General features: G+C 34.0%; 1 protein-coding gene across 1 annotated transcript in view; it reads right to left on the bottom strand.

The window, feature by feature from the left end:
• Nucleotides 1–22,602, bottom strand: part of PCLO (piccolo presynaptic cytomatrix protein) — a 445,966-nt gene that overhangs the window by 154,462 nt on the left and 268,902 nt on the right. Inside the window, exons 10-11 of the mRNA XM_006155762.3 lie at nt 6,687–8,874; nt 2,162–2,298 (exon numbers count right to left, since the gene is read on the bottom strand). Of these exons, the coding sequence (XP_006155824.1) occupies nt 2,162–2,298; nt 6,687–8,874 (2,325 nt within the window). The remainder of the gene's footprint in view (nt 1–2,161; nt 2,299–6,686; nt 8,875–22,602) is intronic.

Genomic DNA, 22,602 nt, shown 5'->3' with positions numbered 1-22,602 from the left:
ATTTTATACAATTTTTTTGGATCAATGGAGATTACTTTAAATATATCCTCAAAGAATATTTGTTGGATAACATTGTTGGAGAAGACTATTCTGAATATTCATGTTGGGTAATTAATGTATAAAAAATTTTAAAACTTTTTCAGTTTATATAGTTCATCTATTATGATTTTTGTTAAAGTATGTTTTTTATATAAATGACTAAGTTTCAAATCTATTTGTTCCTTTTTTTTTTTAAGAGATTCTTTGCTATAGGGCATGTGCACTCACCAGAAAGACAAAGAGAGTCAGAGATACAGAAAGTGAGAAACCACCCACCCCTCACCCCCCCAGGGAGGAAGGCCATGCCGCAGTCCCTTCTCCTCCAGGGATCTTGGGCATGCACGCACATGAACCTGGTGTGAATTTAAGCCACTGGGTCTGGGCCTTGAACTGCGGTTGACTACATGGTAGTTCCGTGACATAGCCATTACACCAACTGCTGGTTCCTTAAATCTATTTGATAAGAGTTGAACTGGATCAGAACCAGCAGTTGGGGTAATGGTTATGTTGCTGGACCCCCATGTATTCGACCATGGTTCGAGTCCTGGACCCGGTGGCTTAAACTCACGCCAGGTATATGTGCGTGTGTGCCCAAGATCCAGAGAAGAGAATGGAGAAGGGATTGCAGCGTGGCCATCCCCCATGGGGGGGTGATTTCTCGCTTTCTGTCTCTCTGTTTCTGGTGAGCACATACACCCTATAGCAAAAACCTCTTAAAAAAAAGTTGAACTGCATTTAACTAGTTCTTGGGAAAACTGAATTAAAATATGAGTTTATTTCATTGTAAAAAATTGAAATCCATGCATACTTTTTACATAATGTGCTTTTACATAAAATTTTTGAAGATCTTCTGTACAATTTTAAAAATAATAAGGTTAGAGAAGTAGATCAAACCTATATAACTGATAGACTAAAATGAAATATAAATTAAAGTATATTGACATGTTTATAAAAGTAAATGCAACATTATGCCAAAAATGTATGAGAGATATTGAAAGTTAAAGAGAGGATATTTATAATAGGTAAAAGAGAGGATATTTACAATGGGTAGTGAAGAAATTTGAAGATTTCTAGAAAATAAAATAATATATAGACAAATTATACAGAACAAAATTCTGAGGAAAAGACATTCTATTTACTAGCTAAAACTTTGTCCTTGAAAAACCTTGCTTAGGAAGAAATCAAATCTGATAGTATAGGATAATGTATTTTAAACAGTATTTATACAAGCAAAACCCTTTTTTATATGTTAATATGAAAAACACCAAAAGAAATTGTAGTAAGTTTGTATAGGTCTTCTTAGTTGTTCAAAATATGGTTGTCTTCCGTATCAATGAACTGCTAAATATGTTAGTATGTCTGTCTGGCTTACCAGAGAAATCTCTTTCAATTTATTCAACGTTAATCTCTTAGGTATCTTTGCAAATCCAGCCCAAATGTAATCTCATTTGCTCCAACATGAGTAAGACTATGATTTTTTGTGTCATATTTATCTAAATTTAATACTTATCCCTGACAGTTATTTCAAAATATATTAATCAATAATACCTGTTTAATCTGCGTTGTTTCATAGATACAATTCAAAAATGAATGTTAAACAATACTTCCATGAAATTCTAAGCTTTTTTCTCCCTCAAGTGAAACGTTCTTTCACGCCCAGTTGACTTGGCTGGGCTCTGTATGCTGTTACATGCTATTTCTTAGCACATGAACATACTGCTATTGGAAAGCACTGAAATTTATTCAAATATATTTCACTAAATAATCTGTAAACTCCTCAAGAGTTCCAGATATTGTCTCTGTATTGCAGTGCTGGATATGTTATACAAACTTATTAAAAATCTGTTGGAGGAATGAATCAATTAATTTACTTGGTAAAAGTGTCACTACTATGCTTCCATGTAAATAAATCATAGCTGATGAAGTAGGGTACTTACTCCTTAAGCACCGAAAAATAACATCATTTGTAAACTTTTCACAAGCATCTCATTCATTTCAAGATAATTGAGACCATTATAGGGTATAATGGTAATTAAGGGTTTTTTTTTTGTTTTGTTTTTGTTTTTTGGTGTGGAGGATGGCAGGGATAAATCTAAAAGCAATTGCTAAATATAGCACTTACTTGCTCTTGATGTTGACTAAGTGGTCTGGAGTGGACCAATCTTTCTGGCAGTTTTCGGTCCAAACCATGTCCATTTTCCAAACGAGACTCTCTAGGTTTATCAAACCAATCTGTTTCCTCACGACGCAGGTGATAGGCTTTGAAGACCAAGGAAACATCATACATTGCAACTGCAACTAACATACATGATAGAAGGCAGCAGAAAGTCTGGACTACTAGCATGCACTAGGCTGGTTAACCATACATGCACTTCACACAAGACTCCCAGTGAGACCAGCAAAATCATTTTCATTAATAAGAATACAATTATGTTAATACTTCTGTACCATAGAATAACCTAAGAAAAATGACACACACAAATGTTGCCACCTCAGAACAAAATAGAACAACAAATCAGATTTTAAACATGGAAAACAAAACAAAACACTGAAATTCAGAGTGAAAATAAGTAAGTGAACAAGTGAATATTCCTCAAAAGAGTTATTTAACTTAATCTCCATCAATCAGTTCTTAGCTCCTCACTTCTCCCTACAATTCACACAGCTTCCCCCCCCACACACACACACAAAGAAAATGTATTCTTTTAGAAGTTTCTGTTGCTTTCCCACTGTTACATCAATCTAGTATCAATATGTGCCTTGAATGTTGAAAGGGAATTCTTTTTGAAAATTTATTTCTTGGCCATCCATGAAGGAACACACTTACTTCTAAGGGGATCCCAAGAGTTGTAGCTTGAGTATATGTGCCATGAACACTTGGTAACCTAATCCTAAAAATATATCTGTTAGAGATTTTTAATAAAAATAAAATAGTATTTTCTGGTAGAGAGCACTGATTTAGGAATCAGGTTAAAGAGCTCACTGACTTTTTAAGCACATTGTGACAAAATTTGACATCATAAAATAGTTTTGTAAATTCAGCTATTTTTAAAGTACACAACTATTTAAAATTTTCATCTCATTCATTAGCATTTTGGGATCTTTTTTTTTTTTTTTTTTTGAAAGAGGTTTTTGCTATAGGGCTCATGCGTTCGCCAGGAAGAGGGACAGAGAGACAGAAAGTGAGAAATCCCCAGGGATGATGGCCATGCCACAATCCCTTCTCTTCCATTCTCCTCTTGGGATCTTGGGCATGCATGCAGATGCACCCAGCATGAGTTCAAGCCACCAGGACCAGGACTCGAATCATGGTTGACTACATGGGAGTCCAGCGACACAGCCATTACACCAACTGCTGGTCCCACGTTTTTGGGTCTTTTAAAGGGGATTTTCAAAGAGTTTTTATAAAATGCATATTCTGAAAAAACTATACATAGATTTCATTTATTTTACATCAAAATAAACTTGTAGTTTAATTCCATTTTTACACAAACTTTTTATTTTAAAGTCCTCTTATAAATTCTATTTTACCTAATTTATAGAATTCCACTTATTGGAAATTTTCTTATTCTTGTAAATAATCCCTAATTAATTATCTGAGGAAATATTTTTTCCTTGAAAAGGAAGATGAAGTAACCCTTCTCAAGGGCTCATCCTGAAAGATTTATTGATGATTCTGTCAACTTATGCTCTCTTGAAACTCCAGCTTCTTCAATGCCATATTGCTGAATTCTCCTCTTTATCTCATGACTATTGTCTTTTTCTGTCTATATCCCTGTCTCCCTGACTATCTGCTCTTTCAAAACTTGGTCTCTAAACTTTTTTCCCTGAGCCATTTCTTTGCTGGCAGTGCTGGCAAACCCACAGTCTGTGCATTACTAGGCACCTCTACATCTCCTGTGATCCTGATTAACACTGCTAATTAACCACATCACTTCCCTGATTACACACAGAATAAGGGCTAATGAGTCATGGTTTAGTCAGTCTTACATTTGAGGAAGTTCAACAGTACATACCTGGTTTGTGGTTGCATATATACTTGACTGATCTTACCTATTAGACTCTAAACTGTTTGAAGACAAGGCTTACATTTTCTTTATCTTCCTCCCTCAACACTAAAAACAATGCCTTGTACATTGCATAACATGGCAAAAATTCAATAACTATTTGTGAAATGAATGAAGCAGAAAATAATTATTCATTGAATAGAGAAAGAAGTATCTTAATTAAGATAACACACATTTGAAAATAAATATTATTTCCCTTAAACATCATTAAATACACATTTTTCATGATCTATTCAATAATTATATAGCATATGTTTTCTAAGTTAAACAACTCTAACATTCCAAGAGTTCATAAATGTCAGGATTTATGAGACTAGAAAAACTACTTTCTATTTTTTCTCTTAGTAGTCAATAAATTCATGATTAAAAAGAAAGAAGGTAGGCCATTTCTTACTATAAGAAAAAGAATATGTTTATGTCATGTAAAAGCAAAAGGTATATAACATTTTATTACATACATCTTATAAGGATAAGTAGTACAATTCACACACAAAATATTACATATATAATTAAATTTGCTACAATTGTCTTTGTATAATTCCATTTCAATATGGTCTTTATAAATAATTTTGTTTCCTTCATTTAAAATACATTTTAGTTTAAATTTATTTAATTTTATTTAAACTATTTACTTTTTTGATATTGTTTTTACACACCTCATAATTTTATAGACTGCATGTTGTAGCATTATCTACTTTATCCAAACAATTATTTCTTAGTCACTGATGTTTATGAGTGTACACTATCCAGACATAAGTGAGAACTAAAAGATTCAGTTATCTTTATATGATTATATATAAACAAATGCCACACAGATATCAGATATCTAGAAAATCTATATATCTGGCACCATGTTAATACAACATCTGTGATGAGTAAATGAATTTGTCACATCTTTTCAGGATATATGGTCATCATGTATGCACAGTCTACAGGTATTTAGTGATGTCACAGACCTCTACAGGTTTCATTGTGTTATACAAGTATGATTACGGAACTCCTTTCTTACTCCTCTGCAGGTCATTTTAATTTTATAAAATGTGTGTAAAATATGGACCATAAGAAAAGTAAGAAAAATATTAAAGACTACTCAATTTACTATCACAATTTATGCCTAAGTATATAGATGCATTCAAATTGCCGAAATAAAAAGCACACAAATAAGAGTGTTTTATTTAATTGACTAATTATCAATAAAAATGGTCAATTCAATAGTCTATAGAGAAAATACCAAATTGGAAAGTGAATTTACAAGATCAGTTTGTCTTCCTTCAGATCAAGTGACTACTTTAGTTCTGTAAAAATCTAGTTTGAATTTTAAAAACCGTATTATGTCTGGACATGGAAATAGAAAAAAAATCCTTTTCATAAAAACATATATTTTCCGGCAAGTCCTTAATGTTAGACTTGAAAGAGATGTTCATGTCTGCTTAATTCTTTGGTGTTTCCAAGACATGAAGTCCTAATGCTTTTATTTTATTAGAAATATTTCTTCCCTACGACTCCAATCTACATTCAAATGTAAATCACAGATGAGGTGGAAAAATAAATAAATAAATAAGAGTCATTTATCCTCTTGGTTTGGACAAGCCTATTCACACCTTTATGTTATTTGACCCTTATCTTTATTATTAGACTCGGACCACATAATTTTCAAAAATCCACTTAGTTTGATATGATTAAACACATTTTTTAAAAATGAAGATAAACTCCTTTAAACTACTGTTTAGTTTCATGTGTACTTCCCTTAAAGCACTTGTTCAATATGAAGAAAAGTAGCAAAATAATTTAGAGCAAAAAGATGAGAAGACACAAAAAGCAAAGCCAAAGAAAAAGCAAAACGAGCTTTCTAGGAAGACTTGAATAACAAATAGTGAAAATCACAAAAGTAGTTATGATTTTTAAGTTTAATTCTAAAGACTGTTTCATACATACTAAAATTAATGCAAAATGTACAAATTTGTCAATAAGATTCACAATGAGAGTGAAAGAAAATGGAAATATTTTGTTTAAGGAGAATTATAAAATTCTACATTATACTAACATCAAAGACTTATCCAAAAATTCTCAAAGAGAACATCTTCTAAACTATTGAACACTGATCTCATAAAAATTACAGAAGTAATTCTCCACTACAATGTTTATCAAATAGTACTTACAAGCTCTAAACCTTAATAGTTTCACAAACTGAAAGAAATGGATAAAGAACTTTTAAAATACATTTTTAAAAATCAAAGAAACATTCAACAAAAAAACCTTTCCAACTATGAATTTAAGGATGACCACATTTTATTGACAGAATTATTTGAAAAGGGTTTTAGAGGAGCAAACAGCAAACAAACCAAGAAAATAATCATGAAACAGAACATAAAAGAATAAACTAAAAACAAGTAAAGAAAAGCATGCTATGAAACCTATACACAGGATAAAATTTCCACTTACAAGAAATAAAATTTAAGTAAACATGCAAAAGACACACCAAGAAATATAGAGTACATCCTTGGAGAAGAAAACTTAAACATGCAAAAACATAAGAGTTTGAGTTTTGAGAGTAACAGGGTAGGTGGAGGCCCAATTTACCTTCACTGTCTGACATGGCGTGTTGGAAGTCATCCATGATGAATGCTATGTCACGGTCGTAGCCTCTAGTCCGTGATTCTTCTCTCATATGTTGCTGAACTTCAGGCAATGAGTGACTTGATCCAAACTGATCCCTGGTGTCAGCAGATATTGGCGGCAGGGTTCCAGCTGCAGCTCTAGCCATTCCCATTGGCTGGCCAACAGGACTGAGTGGACTTTCTTCTTCAGAATTCTGAGCCACAATTGGTATTCTTCCTCTACTCTGGCTTATTGGCAAACTTGTAGGCTTAGTTCTGGCAGAGGATGATGCATGACCAAAGGAAACATCTAGAGCTTCAGCTTCTTGAGCTTTCAATCTTAGAGAAGAGCTGGAAGAATCCCTTTTAATTGATAAATCAAGCCCATAGACAGAGGAAGGTCTGGAGGAAGGCCTGGACCTGCTGCCACTACTGTATGGCTTATCTGCTTCATCCTGTAGAGCGGACCGTAAAGTATTTCCTAATGTGCCCAGTCCTGTGCTAAGAGATGATCCCATAAATTTTTGTTGGTCTGTAATATTTTTTCTGAGGCCAAAAGTAATATCATCTTGAAGAAGCCTTGCCCTAGAAGATATGCCACCAATAGATGAAGTGCTTGAAGTCATGTAGCTTGAATAATCAGGTTCAAGATCTCTACTTTCTTGAATAGGTGAAAATTTTGACATCTTAGGGTCAATTAGTGATTTCTTATGTTTTGACTGCTTTTGATAAAGTATGGCTGCTGGTAATTGTTTTGCTGCTTGTTTTTCAAGTGTAAGTCTACTAATGCTATATTTTTCAGATTTTGGAAAATGTCTATAACTAGTATCAGCATGGTAATAGTGTGAAAGACCAGAAAGGTGATCTAAACTCTCCGTCCCTCTACGAAATTCCTGCTTAATCTGATGTTTCAACAGTTTTAACTCATAAGGATCCTCCATTGGGTCTTCCTCTGCTTTCACGTAACTGTGCAATCTGGAGGAAGTCTGTAAAGGTGCTAGGAAATCTGTCACTTCTTGAGATCTACGGGTCTCAGTTGTTCGAAGGAGACGGTCCGTTTTTGACAGATCTTTTTCATGAAGGCTGAAGGCGGTGCTTAATGCTGCTGTGCCTTTGGTAATCTCTCCAATATCATCAATTAGGACATAATTTCGTGAAGTATGTTGGTCAATGTCTGCATAGAAAGAATCTGCAGATATGCTTGATATTGGACTACTTGCCATGCTACTTCTTTCCTCCAAGCCTATTCTCAAGTCTAAACTATTGTACTTACTACCAAGATGAGAAACAGCGTATGTGCTGTCAGTAGAGACAGGTGCTATCATCAGGGGTTGGTTGCGAATTACTTCATAGTTTGAAGTTATCTTGGGCTCCAGGTACAATGTAGTTTGCCGCGGCTTCTGTTGGATCACCATCATCTGTGATGGCAACTGATATGAAGGTTGTGGGGCTGGTGTAGGTTGAGCTTGAGGGGTGAAAGACATTGTGGCTACAGCTTGGAATGTTGGCTGAGTCTGGTAAGGTGACACTTGCTGATGGTACAAAGTTTGTTGCTGAAAATGGGATTGTTGGGTGTATGGTGTGGGTGCTTGGGTAGGAAGGGCAGGGGAAGAGTACTGATACTGTGTGTAAGGACTTGTAGGAGGAACTAATTGAGATTCTGTTTGAGTTTGGGGTGGTATAAACTGACTGAATTCAGTTTGGGGAGCAGTTCTGGGTCGTTCAATGCCATGCTGACTTTCTATTCGGGTTGGTCTGGTGCTGCTCACTTCGCTGTCAGACATGTAATCACGATCCTCAGCAACTCCCTGCAGGTAGGCTCGCTCTCTCTTTTCTCTCTCCTTTAATAATGCCTCTTTTCTCCTGTTAATTCCCATTTCCAGATAGCGCAGCTTGGCATCAATCTCCTTTTCTTCTTCATCAAGTTCTGCTTGTTTCTTTCTAAGTTTTGCAGATTCCCTTTCCACTAGGTCAAGCTCCCTGTCTATGTCCTGGAGAATCTTAGCTCGTGCCATTGTGTTAGTTCTGCAGATTCTTCTCCGGGAAACTGTGCCCATTGTGCTGTAGGTTGACTGAGTTCCTGGAGAAGTCTCCTCAGGAGGTGGATTTGGCAGAGTTCTTTTGACTTTTTTCTGAGTGCCAGATGGTGTCATGGTTTGAGAACCTTTTGTCTGCAATCGAGTAAACAAAACATAATATTTTATAATCAAGGAAAAAAATAAAGACCCAAATTAAACCATACATTTAGATAAAAATGATTTCACATATGCTTTAGTTATCACAGAATACTACAATAAAAATTTTATACATAATTTCAAGTATTAGTCACGAGTACAGCTAACTGAAAAATAATTTTTGCAATCTTGGTAAATTGGTTATTTATTATTATAAATTATGCAACATTAAAGCTGAGTTTTGACATTAAGCACTGAAATCATGGCTTATATAGGTTGACATTTTAGTTACATCTTTAGAACTCTAAAAGCTCATTTTTAATTTAAATTAATATACATAGTATGATTCATTGAATCTATTCACAGAGTATTTGTGTTAATTATTTAAAATTTAAGTTACAGTTGTTGAAGATGTTTGTTTATAATATTAAGTTTTATAACAACTATCTTTCCATTTCTATTTTAAATCCCAGGAGTGGCTGTCATTCTACTCCAATCTTGCAATATTTAAAAATGAAATCCTCAAATACTCTAATGTCTCTTTTTCAAAGAAATAAGAATAATCTGAACTGATTTCCTACTTGATCTCTTAATATTTTCATGACTATGTAAGTTTTATATTTTCTTTAAATTTAATACTCTTCAGTAATTTTAGCTTTGTTTTAATTGTTAAGCAAATTCTATCAATGAACCCAAAAGAACTAACTGCAAAAACAATCCATTGTAGCCTTTTTGTTAATTAGATAAGGTATACAGTTGGTGAGTTTTCAGATAGTTTATTTTACTTATTTATTTATTTATTTTAAGAATTACATTGTGACTAAATCCTCTTGGGAGGTGATTTCTTTCTCTTCTTCATGCATGCATGCTCTATATCATGACTAAAATAAACTTAAAAGTGAAGGAGGGGACTAGCCTCATAGCTCAGAGGTTAAGTGGAGCATAGGGAAGGGAGATCCCACATATCCAGCCACAGTTCAAATCTCAATCCCAGAGGCTTCAGACACACACAAGACCTGTGTGTGCATATCCAAGATTGTAACTAAATAGAAAAATGGAAGAAAGAAGATTGAAGTGTGATCATAACCCATGGGGGGGGGACACTCTGTCTCTCTCTCTCCCCCTTTCACCCCTAAGTAAATAAATAGATGTTGGCAAAGAAGTGGAGAAACTATAACGCTATGCACTGTTTCTGGGAATGTAGACTAGCACATATTCTATGTAAAACAGTATGGTTGTTCCTTAAAAAATTAAAAATAGAATTACCAAGTGATCTAGAAATTCCATTTCCATGTACATATTCAAAAGAACTGAAATCAGGATTACCAAAGTTCACTGCAGTATTTTTTTTGAATAAACAAAAATTTTATTTTGCTCATTCAAAATCTATTGACAAAATAAAATTCAGTTGCAATTTCTCATGTACCAAAAATAAAAGTGATATTTATAACAATGGCATATAAATTAATGAAAACTACACTTTTGTAAAAGATTGTAAACATTTTGCACACTCATCGTACCTTTCTTTTTGACAAAATGCTCTTTTGATGACAGATCAGTTGACAAAAACATTATTGTGAACTATTTCAAGTAGTACATAAGAAATGTTTAATTTTTTTCCTTGTAAACCACAGTTTATTATTTATAATCTTTTTTTCTTTTTTCATCTCACACCCACCATACACCACCCACTCTACCAACATTCTTACTGTCTCCAGCATCAACACTCATTCTTTCCACTATCACATATTCAGGTCTCTCAACTTCTGCCGTAAAGTGTAGACACTCAATACAAATTGAGTGGGGATAGATAATGTGTACCTTTTAAAGTATGGATCACTTAGCTCAACATTAAATCTTTTATTAAGCTATCAGAAAAGTCATGGCATACTTGTTCTTTTGTTTCTCTATGCAAAAATGTATCATGACTTGTCAAAAAACTGAATACATCAATCCATTTTGTGCCAAACAACAGGATCTCATTGTTTCTCATAGTTTTGTAGTATTCTATAGTATGTATGTATGTATATACACATACATATGAAACCAATCATCAGTTTTTGGACACTTAGGCTGGTTTCATGTTTTAGCATTTATAAATAATTCTGCAATATACATGGATGTGCAGATGTCTTTCTGATTGAGTGTTTTCTTATCCTTTGTATAGATACCACAAATTAGGATTGCTGAGTCAAATGGAAGTTCTATTTGTAGGTTTCAGAGAAACATCCATATTGCTTTTCACTAAAGTTGTACTAATTTATATTCCCATCAGCAGTGTAAGAGAGTTTGCCTTTCATCACAGTCTCACCAACACTTGTCATTATTTTTTGATCGTAGTCATTCTAACGGGTTAAATGATATATCACTGTAGTTTTTTTTTTTTTTTTCATTTCCCTATGACAAGATAATGTAAGTCTCATGGCCATCCGTAAGTCTTCCTTGGAGAGTTGTCTGTCCAATTCATTGGCCCATTTTTTAAATTGGATTATTTCTTTTCTTATGAGTGAGCTTCTTGAATTCCCTATATATTATATCAATGTATTGACTGAGGGGTAGTTTACAAAAATGAAACTGGACCTCTATATCTCACCATTAACTAAAATTAACTCAAAATGGACCAAAGAAAAATATAAAGCCTCTAACCACAAAATTAATGGTAGAAAACATATGGGAAAAAATTTTAAGATATTGGGATAGGCAAAGATTTCTTAAATAAGACCCCTAAAGTTCAAGCAATGGTCCCTAAATAAGACCCCCTAAAGCAAAGGCAATGGTCCCTAAAATAGACAAGTGGGATTACACCAAACCGAAAAGCTTTCTCACAGCAAAAGAAACTACAACTAAAGTAAAACGACAACCCTTGGAATGGGAGAAAAGAGTTGTCAGATATTTTAAATTTCACTTGGCTAATTTATCATAAAATCGCTTTCTAAGAATCAGAGGTATTGAGATCGTACAATTTTCAATACCAAAAGGCATGAGAGATCATTTTGAAAATTTATAGTTAAAACAGATTGATATTCTTAGTTGCCCAAGTGTTCAGTAACATATTTCTACTAGATACTGGGACTTCTGCCTTCTGGTTGCATATTTTCTAGAAGATGCTTTCTTTTCTTTTTCTTGTAATCCAAACACTAAAATTCTCCTATTCTTCCATTCACTAAATATACAGGGGAGAAAAAGAACAGAAAATACATAAGTCCATAAATACTGAACTTGGAAGTGATGCCTCATTAAATAGATCATATGTTTTCAAGATTTTGTTCTTTCATTCCTTTTTCATTATTTCCATATTTATTTCCTATTTTTATCTGCTTCTTGTTATAATTTTTTCTGTTCCTTTCTTGGATCATCCCCATTAGTTGCTTCCCTGCCCTATATATAATATGACACAACTTTCTAAAGATTTATTGAGGTTTATGTGCATCTCTGAAATTGAAAATATTTGAATGGAAATTAACAGATGTCTTAAGTCTGTGAAATAGGGTAGATTGATTTTGAAATCGTTATTGGTTCCTTCTAACAGAGAAATATCAAGGATGTGGGCAACTGGAGCCCCCACAACAGCTGCTTGATATGTTATATATTCACTTTCAGGTTAATTATTTCATTTCACATAATATTGGAAATTAAGTAATAGAGTTGTTATGAAGATCAAATGAGACTATGTAAAATACTTGCTTTTGAAAAATGATAACATGTATGTTTTATATTTTTAAAGTTTTCACAATAACCTTTTCAGTCTTCTGAATATAATAGTGTTCAATAGGCAAATGAAAAAATTACATGCTATTTGTTTTTCTCTGATATATATGTGTAAGAATTTGAAAAATTGGTATATACATAGGAATTTAAAAATTTTAAATATTCACTTATACATACATTTTATTATTGTGAAATTGTGTTTCACTGTGTTACACTGGAGGAATACAGCATTTAAAAATATAAATACATTTTGAAGTAAAAATCCTCCTTTCTACCAAAGGAGGTTAAAAACATCCACTGATTAAGGCAAAACTTAGTCCTGATCTTGGCAGAAAATAAGCATATCAAACAGGAATTGTTAGTGTAGTATAGAGAAAACAGAGAATGAAAATAAATTTCTGGGTGGATAGATATATTTTAACATATAATTTAAAAAATATCATAGACACCTATTAAATGGGCAAGAATATCTGTTGAATGAAATAATGAAGAAATGAGAGGATGAAGTAACAACTTGTGACTATTTTTAAAGACTATGGAATAAAACTGACTTTTTTCAAAATTAATTGAGTAGAATGATAGGACATACTGTAGGAAACCACATACACACACACACACACACACACACACACACACACACACAATTTAGTGCAGTAAGAATAATGCTTAAGGAAGTAAAGCAGAAATTGACATCAGTTTTTGTTTGTTTGTTTTATGATGGAGAGCATATGCAGACAAGAGATAGGGAGATAGAAAGAGAGAGACAGAATCTGTGAAAGAGAGAGACAGAATCTTGCCATGCCATGATCTCCCCTTTCTCTGGCTTTCCAGATCCTTGGGATTCTGGGCATCCACATACATGGTGTGTTTTCAAGTGCACCTGGATATCTGTACCCTCAGTCAACATTTGGCTTCTAGCCTTGCAGGGCACTACTGGCCTTGTTGGACCACAGGGGCTGGCCCTAGTATCAGTTCTGTTATTATTGTTCATAATTGTACAATTTTTCCCCTAATTTATCTTATGTTTGAAACTTACAGTTTTCATTCAAGAGAACTTAGTCAAACTCTCCTTTTTTTTTTAATCATCCTAAGTTAAAGATACTTTGCAGGTATTGAAAATTTCTCATTTTCTTCCATGATTGCAAATATTTAATGATCCATAATTTGTGTTCATTACTATTTTGAAAGCCATGTGAGTCCTGGAAATAAGTGACAAAGCCAGTGGTAGTAACACAACGGTTTTTACCCTGATTCTAGAAGTAGTCACACAATTGGAGACTTGCCAAGGTCTCAGCCATATCCCACACAAATGAGAGGGAGTATAACACAGGGATTCAAAGCTCAATCTCTCAGGCTAGACTCAGTAGAGTTTCAATCCTAGTTCTGCCCTTTATGAGTTGTGAGATCCTTAGCAACTTACTTAGACTTCCTGGGCTTCACTTCTTTTAAATGTAAAAGGCAGTTAATATTTATTCTCATATTATAAAAATAAGAGTTGACAACTCGCCTCAGCTCTGTGGAACAGTATTAACATGAGTATCCTTTAAGGCCAAAAGTTACATGACAAGGATATGCTCAGTCCGGGAAACAACCTGAAAATACACTGGGTACACATGTAAGCATGCAGTATCCCGAGGAGTGGGAGGGCAAGGAAAAACGAATTATGGCATAATGAGACCCTGTTGAAGGTGCTTCTTCCTCTCTCTACAATTAAAAAAAAAAAAAAAGAAAGAAAAACAAACCAGAACAAAGCAAGAGTTCAGAACTGCCAAACTGAGAGTAGAAACAAAACAATACAACTGGCTCCAAAAAGATAAGTTGCATAACACAAAATTTGTCATGATTAAAGGTGATGTAGTTGGAAATCACAATTAGAGGTGACAAGATAGTAGTCTAAAGAAGAGTGTGATGTTTAATAAGGTGTTTGCTGTTGACCAACTTGATAAAAGTTATATTCAGATAAATCTGATGTCCTTAAACTGAAAAAATATATATTAAATACACTGAATACACAAATTAAAATATTTGAAAATAGCTGTGTAATAATAAAAAGAAACAGAAAATCCTAACAGAATGGAAGTTCAAGAGGGACTGCAAAAAAAGCTAAGTATAGGCTGTAATACTAAGAAAGTAATTGGGATAGCAAGCAAATAACCTTTAGGAAAAGTTTTGCTGTCCAAAGTTATTTTAAACATTTTCTCAAGTAAGACCATTTATATCATGCAACTTATATCACAATATTAATAAATATTAATAGAAATATTAATAAAAATAACATTAGCTGAAGTATATGAACACACTATCCTAAGAATTTTAAATATATGTATATGTATTATCTAATCATCAAATAATCTAACCAAAAAAGGATACCTATTCTTTTTTGTAAAGTTGAACAAGCTAAAAATATGTAGGTGTTATTTTTTAAAGTCACAGATACCAGAACAAAATTATTCACGAATTGTATATACTATGAGTATGGCAAAAAACAATTTATTAATCTATTTAAGTAGCTGTAAGTATAATTTTAAATATATTGTTCTATATACTAAAAGCACGGAGTTAATAGGCATGAGACAGAGCAAACCTAGACCTTACCCATAATAAACTCATACAGTGAGAATGCTTTTTAGGAAAGTCTGCATGAGGGGGGTGCTTTCTCCCTCTCTTACTCTCTCTCTGGAAAGTGCACATGATCTCTGGAAATAAAAACAAACAAACAAGAACAAACAAACAACAAACTCCCAAAACTACCTGAGCCTTTCTGAGTAGCACTCACTGTCCGTATCAGAGAATCACTCTAAACCACCATACCACTAAAAAGACATGGCTCATATTTTTCATTGTATATGTATAGAATGTCATGTTTGCTGTTGGAAATAAATGTTTAAAGCAATAAGGTCTTGGGAAACAGCAGTTAGCATAATGGCTATGTCTCTGGACTTCCACGTAGTCGATCACGGTTCGCGTCCCAGACCCGGTGGCTTGAAACTAATGCTGGGCGCGTGTGTGTGCGTGCCCAAGATCCCGAGAGGAGAATAGAGGAGAAGGGATTGCGACGTGGCCATCCCCCCTGGGAGGTGATTTCTCGCTTTCTGTCTCTATGTCTCTCTCTGTCTGTCTGGCGAGCGCACGCGCCCTATAGCAAAAACCTCTCCAAAAAAACCAAAACAAACAACAAAAAAAACCAATAATGTCTAAGGTTTTCAATTTTTTTTCTTTCAGTCATGCAGGAAAGATTTGAATGAAAGTCCTTTACTTTCAGATGATGGAGCTGTGTATTCATTTGAAAACACTATAAACCCACTAAAATTATTGATAAGCACTCTCAATATATGTATTTTTTTGTTTGTTTTTGTTTTTGCCATAGGGTATATGTGCTTGGGTATAATGAGAAACATAAACATAGATAGGAAAAGTGGAGAGGTTGACCACACTACAACTCCTTCTTCTCCATTCTCCTCTTGGGATTTTGGGGACACTCAGCATGATTTTTAAGTCACTGGGTCTGGGAACAAATCATGGTTGGACATGTAGAGTCCCAGGCCTTAACCACCATGCCACCTAATGGCCCAACAAAATATTTTAATATGTACACAGATTGTATAATTCTAGAGAAAACAATCTCTCAAAAGAACATCTATGTAACACGGCAGAAGATGAGTTGGAAGGTATATAAAAAGAGTGTGTGTTAGGACCCTGATGAAAAGGGTTTACTCTCAGATTGGAGAAGAAAGGATGGATTAAGACAGAACAGAAAGCCTAAGTCTTAAAACATGGATAAAACTGAAACAGCAAATATTTCCTAAGTGGAGGGAAAAATGTGAATTATAAGTTTTTAGAGAAAAACCAAGGATAATCTGGTTTCATTTGAGGCTAGTGATGCATTAATATCTGTAAAATACGAACACAGAAAATGTTCTATGCAGGGAGAAAAATGGAAAAGCAAACAAATTATATCACAAAAATACAAAATGAAATCTTAAAACCTGTATCTATATTAAAATCTTGGGCTGAACCTATAGCCTAGTGGTTAAGAGAGCTGGATCACACAAAGCTAACCATCATTCAAATCCCCACCTAGTGGCTTGAAAGGTATGCTTTGTTTGTACATGTGTGCCACAGGATAGAAAAAGGAAAGGGGACTGTGGTGTGAGCTCACCTCCATTGTGTGTGTGTGTGTGTGGGGGTGTTTTCTCCCTCTCTTACTCTCTCTCTGGCAAGTGCACATGATCTTTGGAAATAAAAACAAACAAACAAACAAAACAAAAACAAAAAACCTCTCAATTCATCATTTTCATTTTTACAGATAGAAAAAGATACTCTGGTTATTGTATATTGGTCAAATGAACTCCAATAGCATGTCAAATAACAGAGCAAACCACCAAACTGCAAATGCTCAGTCACTGGCAGTGACTTACAATGCAGCATACTGGGTGGCAATCAGTGTGGCTTTGTCAAATAGAAAATTGTGACAGCCCAACTTAATTTCCTTCAATGATAATGTGACAGTCCATATAGATAACACGGAAGTAATAGATACAATCTAGCAGTGCTTCAGCAGAATGTTTAATATTTTTCCATGACTGTCACCAACAAAGTTTCAGCCATTATTGTGGAAGGGGGCAACAGAATTTGTCAGAGATCTGTATATAAACACAGCTTTTTGTGGTCCAGTATAAGTGTATGTAATAAAATAATGTATCTCATCCTTGGCACAATGAACATTTTGGACCATATAATTTTACATTGTGGGGGATTTTCTGTGGATTGTAGATGTTTAGTTGCACCTTTAGCCTCTAATCATGAGATATCATGAACATACTACGCAATAAAAGTATCATCATACATTACCAAATGTCTCCTGAGGGGCAAAATAGGCCCCAGTTAGAATCATTGATGTAGAGGACATACCAGATAATATCCTCAGGAAGGGGTCCAGGATCTATTGTTAATACAGTAATGTGCTATGGCTTGAATATTACTCCAAAATTCATGCGTTGTTATTTTGTTGTGACAGAATTAAAAGGGTAACAGCTTGATCTGTCTATGGTGGTGAAAGGTGGGGGTCTCTGGGAGGATATGAGAATTAAGGCTATTAGGGTAGGGTCTCCTGATTGACTTCTTTTTGTTGGATTTATAAAGAGAATGAGACCAAAACAGGGAAATATGAATACAGATAAATGAGCTCCTGCCCTCTACCATGCTGGAATGCAGCCAGAAGACTCTCACTGTTTATGTAGGTATCACCTAGACCTTGAACCTCCAAACCATGAGCTAAATAAATCTCTGTTTTTATGTTACTCAGACTCACATATGTTCTGTTCTCCCTAAGAGAATGGATTAGAATGCTGTGGATGAAGAGAATGTTACTATGTGCATATCACAGTGCCTTAGTGTGAATGGGAAAAGGCATGCTTCTTAAAGCAACTGCTCCTTGAGTGGTACCTTGAAAAGAGAAGTGGATAGGATAAAGGATAAAAGACAGAGACTCTAGGTTACAGTAATGATATTTATTATTAACAAATATAGGGATGTACTAGATTATTTTGTTTTGTTATAAATTGCTTTTACAGCCCTAAAATTAGTTCTTTGACTACATAGTATAATTCTGACCTATTAGATTAGCATGAACTAATACTCACATATTCTTCAACCAGGTTTTTTATAATCTCTTTTTATTTATTTACTTTATTGCCAGAGAGTGCACATGCTTGCTAGACAGAGGGGGAGTGAGAGTGATATATAAAGAAAGCAGTCTCTAAGCACACCTCAATCCTTTTTCCTCTATTTCTCCATCTGGTCAAGAGTTTCGGCACAAAGGAACTTGAAACCTTGTTTTTGTAAACCACCGGGGCAAGGATTCCAACAGTCAGTCATGTGGGATCTGGCTTTGTAAGTACAGTGTTTAACCACTGCACTGTGGAGCCAGCTCCAGCTTGTCTATAGTACAGTTTTATTAGAGACTAGGAAAACAGGCAAAAATAAAACAAAAACAAAACAAAAAAACAGGTGCCTATAATTATGAGAACAAGTTTACTCAGTGAAGAGTAATCTTTCTATCCTGGCCCTCCTTAAAACCTTGGGAAATTTTTCACAACTGCAATACTATGGAAAAATTAGGGTATATGGAATTGCTAGTCTGAAAAATTGTGTAAACACTAGCACTTCATGAAAAGTTACCTGTTACTCTAAGTTTTTTTTTTTTTTTTAATAAAGGGATCAAGCTGAAATTAAAGAGATTAAAACCTTAAGAAAGGAAGATAATGATTTGGTTTGAAAAATTAAACACCAGAATCACTAAGGGAGACCAGTTGGATAACTTAGCTTAATTTTAAAATCAAGAAACTCTTGCAATCTTATAAGTAATTTAAGAAGGAAACAATTAAAAACCACTAATTGCAAAAAAATACAAAAACCAAAAAACTATTACTGTCTGAAATCTTGAGGAAAGTTAAAAAATATAGTTGTGAATATTTATAACAAACAACAGATATTTACATATTCTTTAACTACATTAAATACTGAGATTATAATGTTGAGCAAGACATGGTCTTTGTCTTTTAATTGTACAATAAAATAGTCAGCACTTGAGAAGAGAAAGTGTCCTCTGGATCATTTGTCCTCTCCTATTTGAAATCTTTTAATCCAGGAACTGCATTACTTTAAATATGAGAATAAGTCTTTTTAAAAATCTTGGGAAGATGAATAATACTCATAGATATTATACTGCTCTTTGACTACTGTCTTCTGCATTTTTCCCAGTCGTTCTAATAGCACAGATAACATCTTTAAAGAACTATGTCTCTTAAACTTTAAGGAGATAAAATATGAAGGGCTTTTTTCCCCTCCAATCGAGACTACTCATATTCAATAAATACATTTAAAAAGACCCTAATGCATACCCTAGTAACCTATTAGAACTATTACTGGATGTGTATAATAGCATAATGTAATTTTCAGTGCTGAAGAAGATGAATATGTCTATAACTATGATTTGATAATGATATATGTATATATGCTATGAAAAACTACCTTGTCCCCCACAAAAATAATATATTAATTTAAAATGTAAATGATATAAACATAGGTCAGAACAGTCCTTTAACCTCAGGAAATTAGGGTAGGAATGAGGCTGAAACTGTAAGGCAAGCACGAAACAGCAAATTGAAAAACATGCCTTCACACACCTATCCAATTAAATTGACTGGAAGCAGAGTTCCACTCTCTGAAATGTCAATGAAAACATTAGTATACCATCAGGGGGTCCCTGTGTGTCTGCCAACAGCAGCAGTTTTCATTTTTGAGACAAAACAGCAGTTGGATTTGGAAATATTCAGCACACTTTCCTATGCACTACAGTATCCCATGAAAAATTTGTTCTCAAAGTAAACTTGTTTATCATGATCCCTCTAATTTCCATTCCCAATCCACAGGGAGCTAAAACATACGGGTTTAGTGTAAAAGTTCAAAAATTACTATTGTTGGGACCAGCAGTTAGTGTAACAGCTATGTTGCTGGACTCCCATGTAGTCAACCACGGTTCGAGTTGCGGACCTGGTGGCTTAAACTCACATCGGGCGTGTGTGCCAAAGATGCCAAGAGGAGAAAGGAGGAGAAGGGATTGTGGTGTGGCCATCCCACCTGGGGGGCGATTTCTCGCTTTCTGTCTCTCACTGTCTTTCTGGTGAGCATACTTGCCCTAAAGCAAAAAAAAAAGAAAAAAAAAAGAAAAAAATTGCTATTGCTTTAAGGCATACAAAAAATATAAAAGATAACAAAGGAGTGAGTTGTGAAAAAGGAAATTCAAATGATACCACTCATGGAAGAAAAAATACCCAATAAAACATTAAAAATCCCTTGGGCATTGTCTTGAAAATATAAAACAAAACTATCAAATTTCTTTAACTAGAATTCCATGTTACAGTTTAATAACTGTTTCCATGAATGAAAGCACTAAATAAACAGTATCATCATCTCTATATTTGAATTATTTAAAATTTATAGACATGTTTATCAATAAGCCATCTTGAATATCCACTGCCATGAGAGGCTATATATCTTTTGTGGATATAATTAAAACTGTTAAAAATGTAGTTTTTCTCTAATTCTAAGATTCTAGTGGTAAAGAAAATGTAAGATACTGGAATTATAGGGCCCTTGTAATAATAGACTAAAAATAAAGTAATAGAACATATTTAAAAGTTGCACACTTACAAGTTATTTCTCAATGTTTAGTATTATAGACAAAAATGTTTTCCAATTAATATTGTGGAAATGGCACTCAATGTTTCATCAAGCATCTTTAAGCTTTTCCTTAATGTAACATATTTAAAATTTGCACACTTTTAACATTATTTCTCAATGTTTAGTACTATAGACAGAAATGTTTTCCAATTAATATTGTGGAAATGGCACTCAATGTTTCATCAAGCATCTTTAAGCTTTTCCTTAATGTACCTCTTGTCCCAGTTTGTTTTGTTTTCTTGCTGAAAGTCATTGCTCTTGGGCTGAGCAATCAAGCAGAAAACTAGTTTCTACCTCAGTGGACAGAGCATTAGAGATGCCAGTCTGTGTGACATTTATTGCCTTATATTTTCTGTAAAGTTCCAAAGAGATTAATTTTTTTCCCTAAAATTCACATAAAGTTAAAAAGCCCTCTTAGGATTTTTTTTTAAGTGAGCATATTTTTGATTTATGTGTGTATCTGCATGGATTTCTTCCTTCCTTTCTTCTTCACTTAATACCTTTGCTATATTTACACTACGTAAATGTTTAAACAAAAGAATAATATCTTTGTTAACTAAATCCTCTGCTAAAAGAAAACATATTTCTACAAAGGTTAGTGTAACAAATCACACTTATTATATTTTTGTCAGTGACATAAGTAATCTATTTATAGAACATTGCTTACTCTTTCTAATATATGAAGTATTAGGTATATATATAAGTCAGTTAAAAAACTGAAAATAAATAATCAAAAGGAGTTTAAAATAATGTAATAAAATTAGTGGCACATGAAATAGGAGTATTTTAGATCTGTGTATAGGAAGAAACGTGAGATAATTATGAATTGGAGCAATTGAAGGCAACAGGAAACAAGGTGGTAGAATCAAATGCAATTGTTTGTCCAGGCCATATGCTTGCTATTCAAGTGTCTTACAAAGGCTGATTTAGACATAATCTTTTAATTTATCAGTTAGAAAGTCATTGGTGATCTTGGGAAATGCAATTTATGCAGAGAAATTATACTGGTTAAAGAATAAATGATAGGGAACAAAGTAAAACCAGTAATGATGGACTCTTTATAGCAAGGTAACTAAAATAGTCAGGGAAGTAGTTTGGGATAGATGCCCCCAAGAAAGAGTATTCTTTAAGGAAAAGACCTTCAGTAAAATACAGTCTGAGAATCAGGAGCATGAAAGGGGAAGAGATTGAAACCTTTATAAAATAATATAATTTAACCAGAGATAGTCTATAGTTTCAACAGTAACAATGAAATGTTAAGATTTTAAAAATATATAAAAACTTGCTATGATATGTTTTCAGCATTATTAAGGACTTAATAAATAATATTTTATTAAATCTCCAACACTACTTGATTAGAGAGGAACTATTATTAATTTCAGTTTCCAGATATTTCTAACTTTGGAAATATTGTATAACGCAGTCAAGCTTATATCTCTGATAAATGGCAGATCTGGGATTTAATCCATGCTTGTCTAATGCTAATGCTCAAGTTTAAATACAATGTGATTACTTGGGATCAGCAGTTAGTGTAATGGCTATGTCTCTGGACTCCCATGTAGTTGACCACGGTTCGAGTCCTGGACCTGGAGGCTTAAACTCACGTTGGGCACATGTGCATGTGTGCCCAGGATCCCGAGAGGAGAATGAAGGAGAGGGGATTGAAGCATGGCCATCTCCCCGGGTGTGTGTGTGTGTGTGTGTGTGTGTATGATTTCTCACTTTCTATCTCTCTGTCTCTCTCTGTCTGGCAAGCACACACGCCCTATAGCA

This window comes from Tupaia chinensis, unplaced genomic scaffold (assembly GCF_000334495.1).
Source record: "Tupaia chinensis unplaced genomic scaffold, TupChi_1.0 Scaffold000466_1, whole genome shotgun sequence".
Classification (NCBI taxonomy): domain Eukaryota; kingdom Metazoa; phylum Chordata; class Mammalia; order Scandentia; family Tupaiidae; genus Tupaia; species Tupaia belangeri.
The sequence above is the reverse complement of the archived record's forward strand: the minus strand, read 5'-3'. Positions and strand labels throughout refer to the sequence as shown.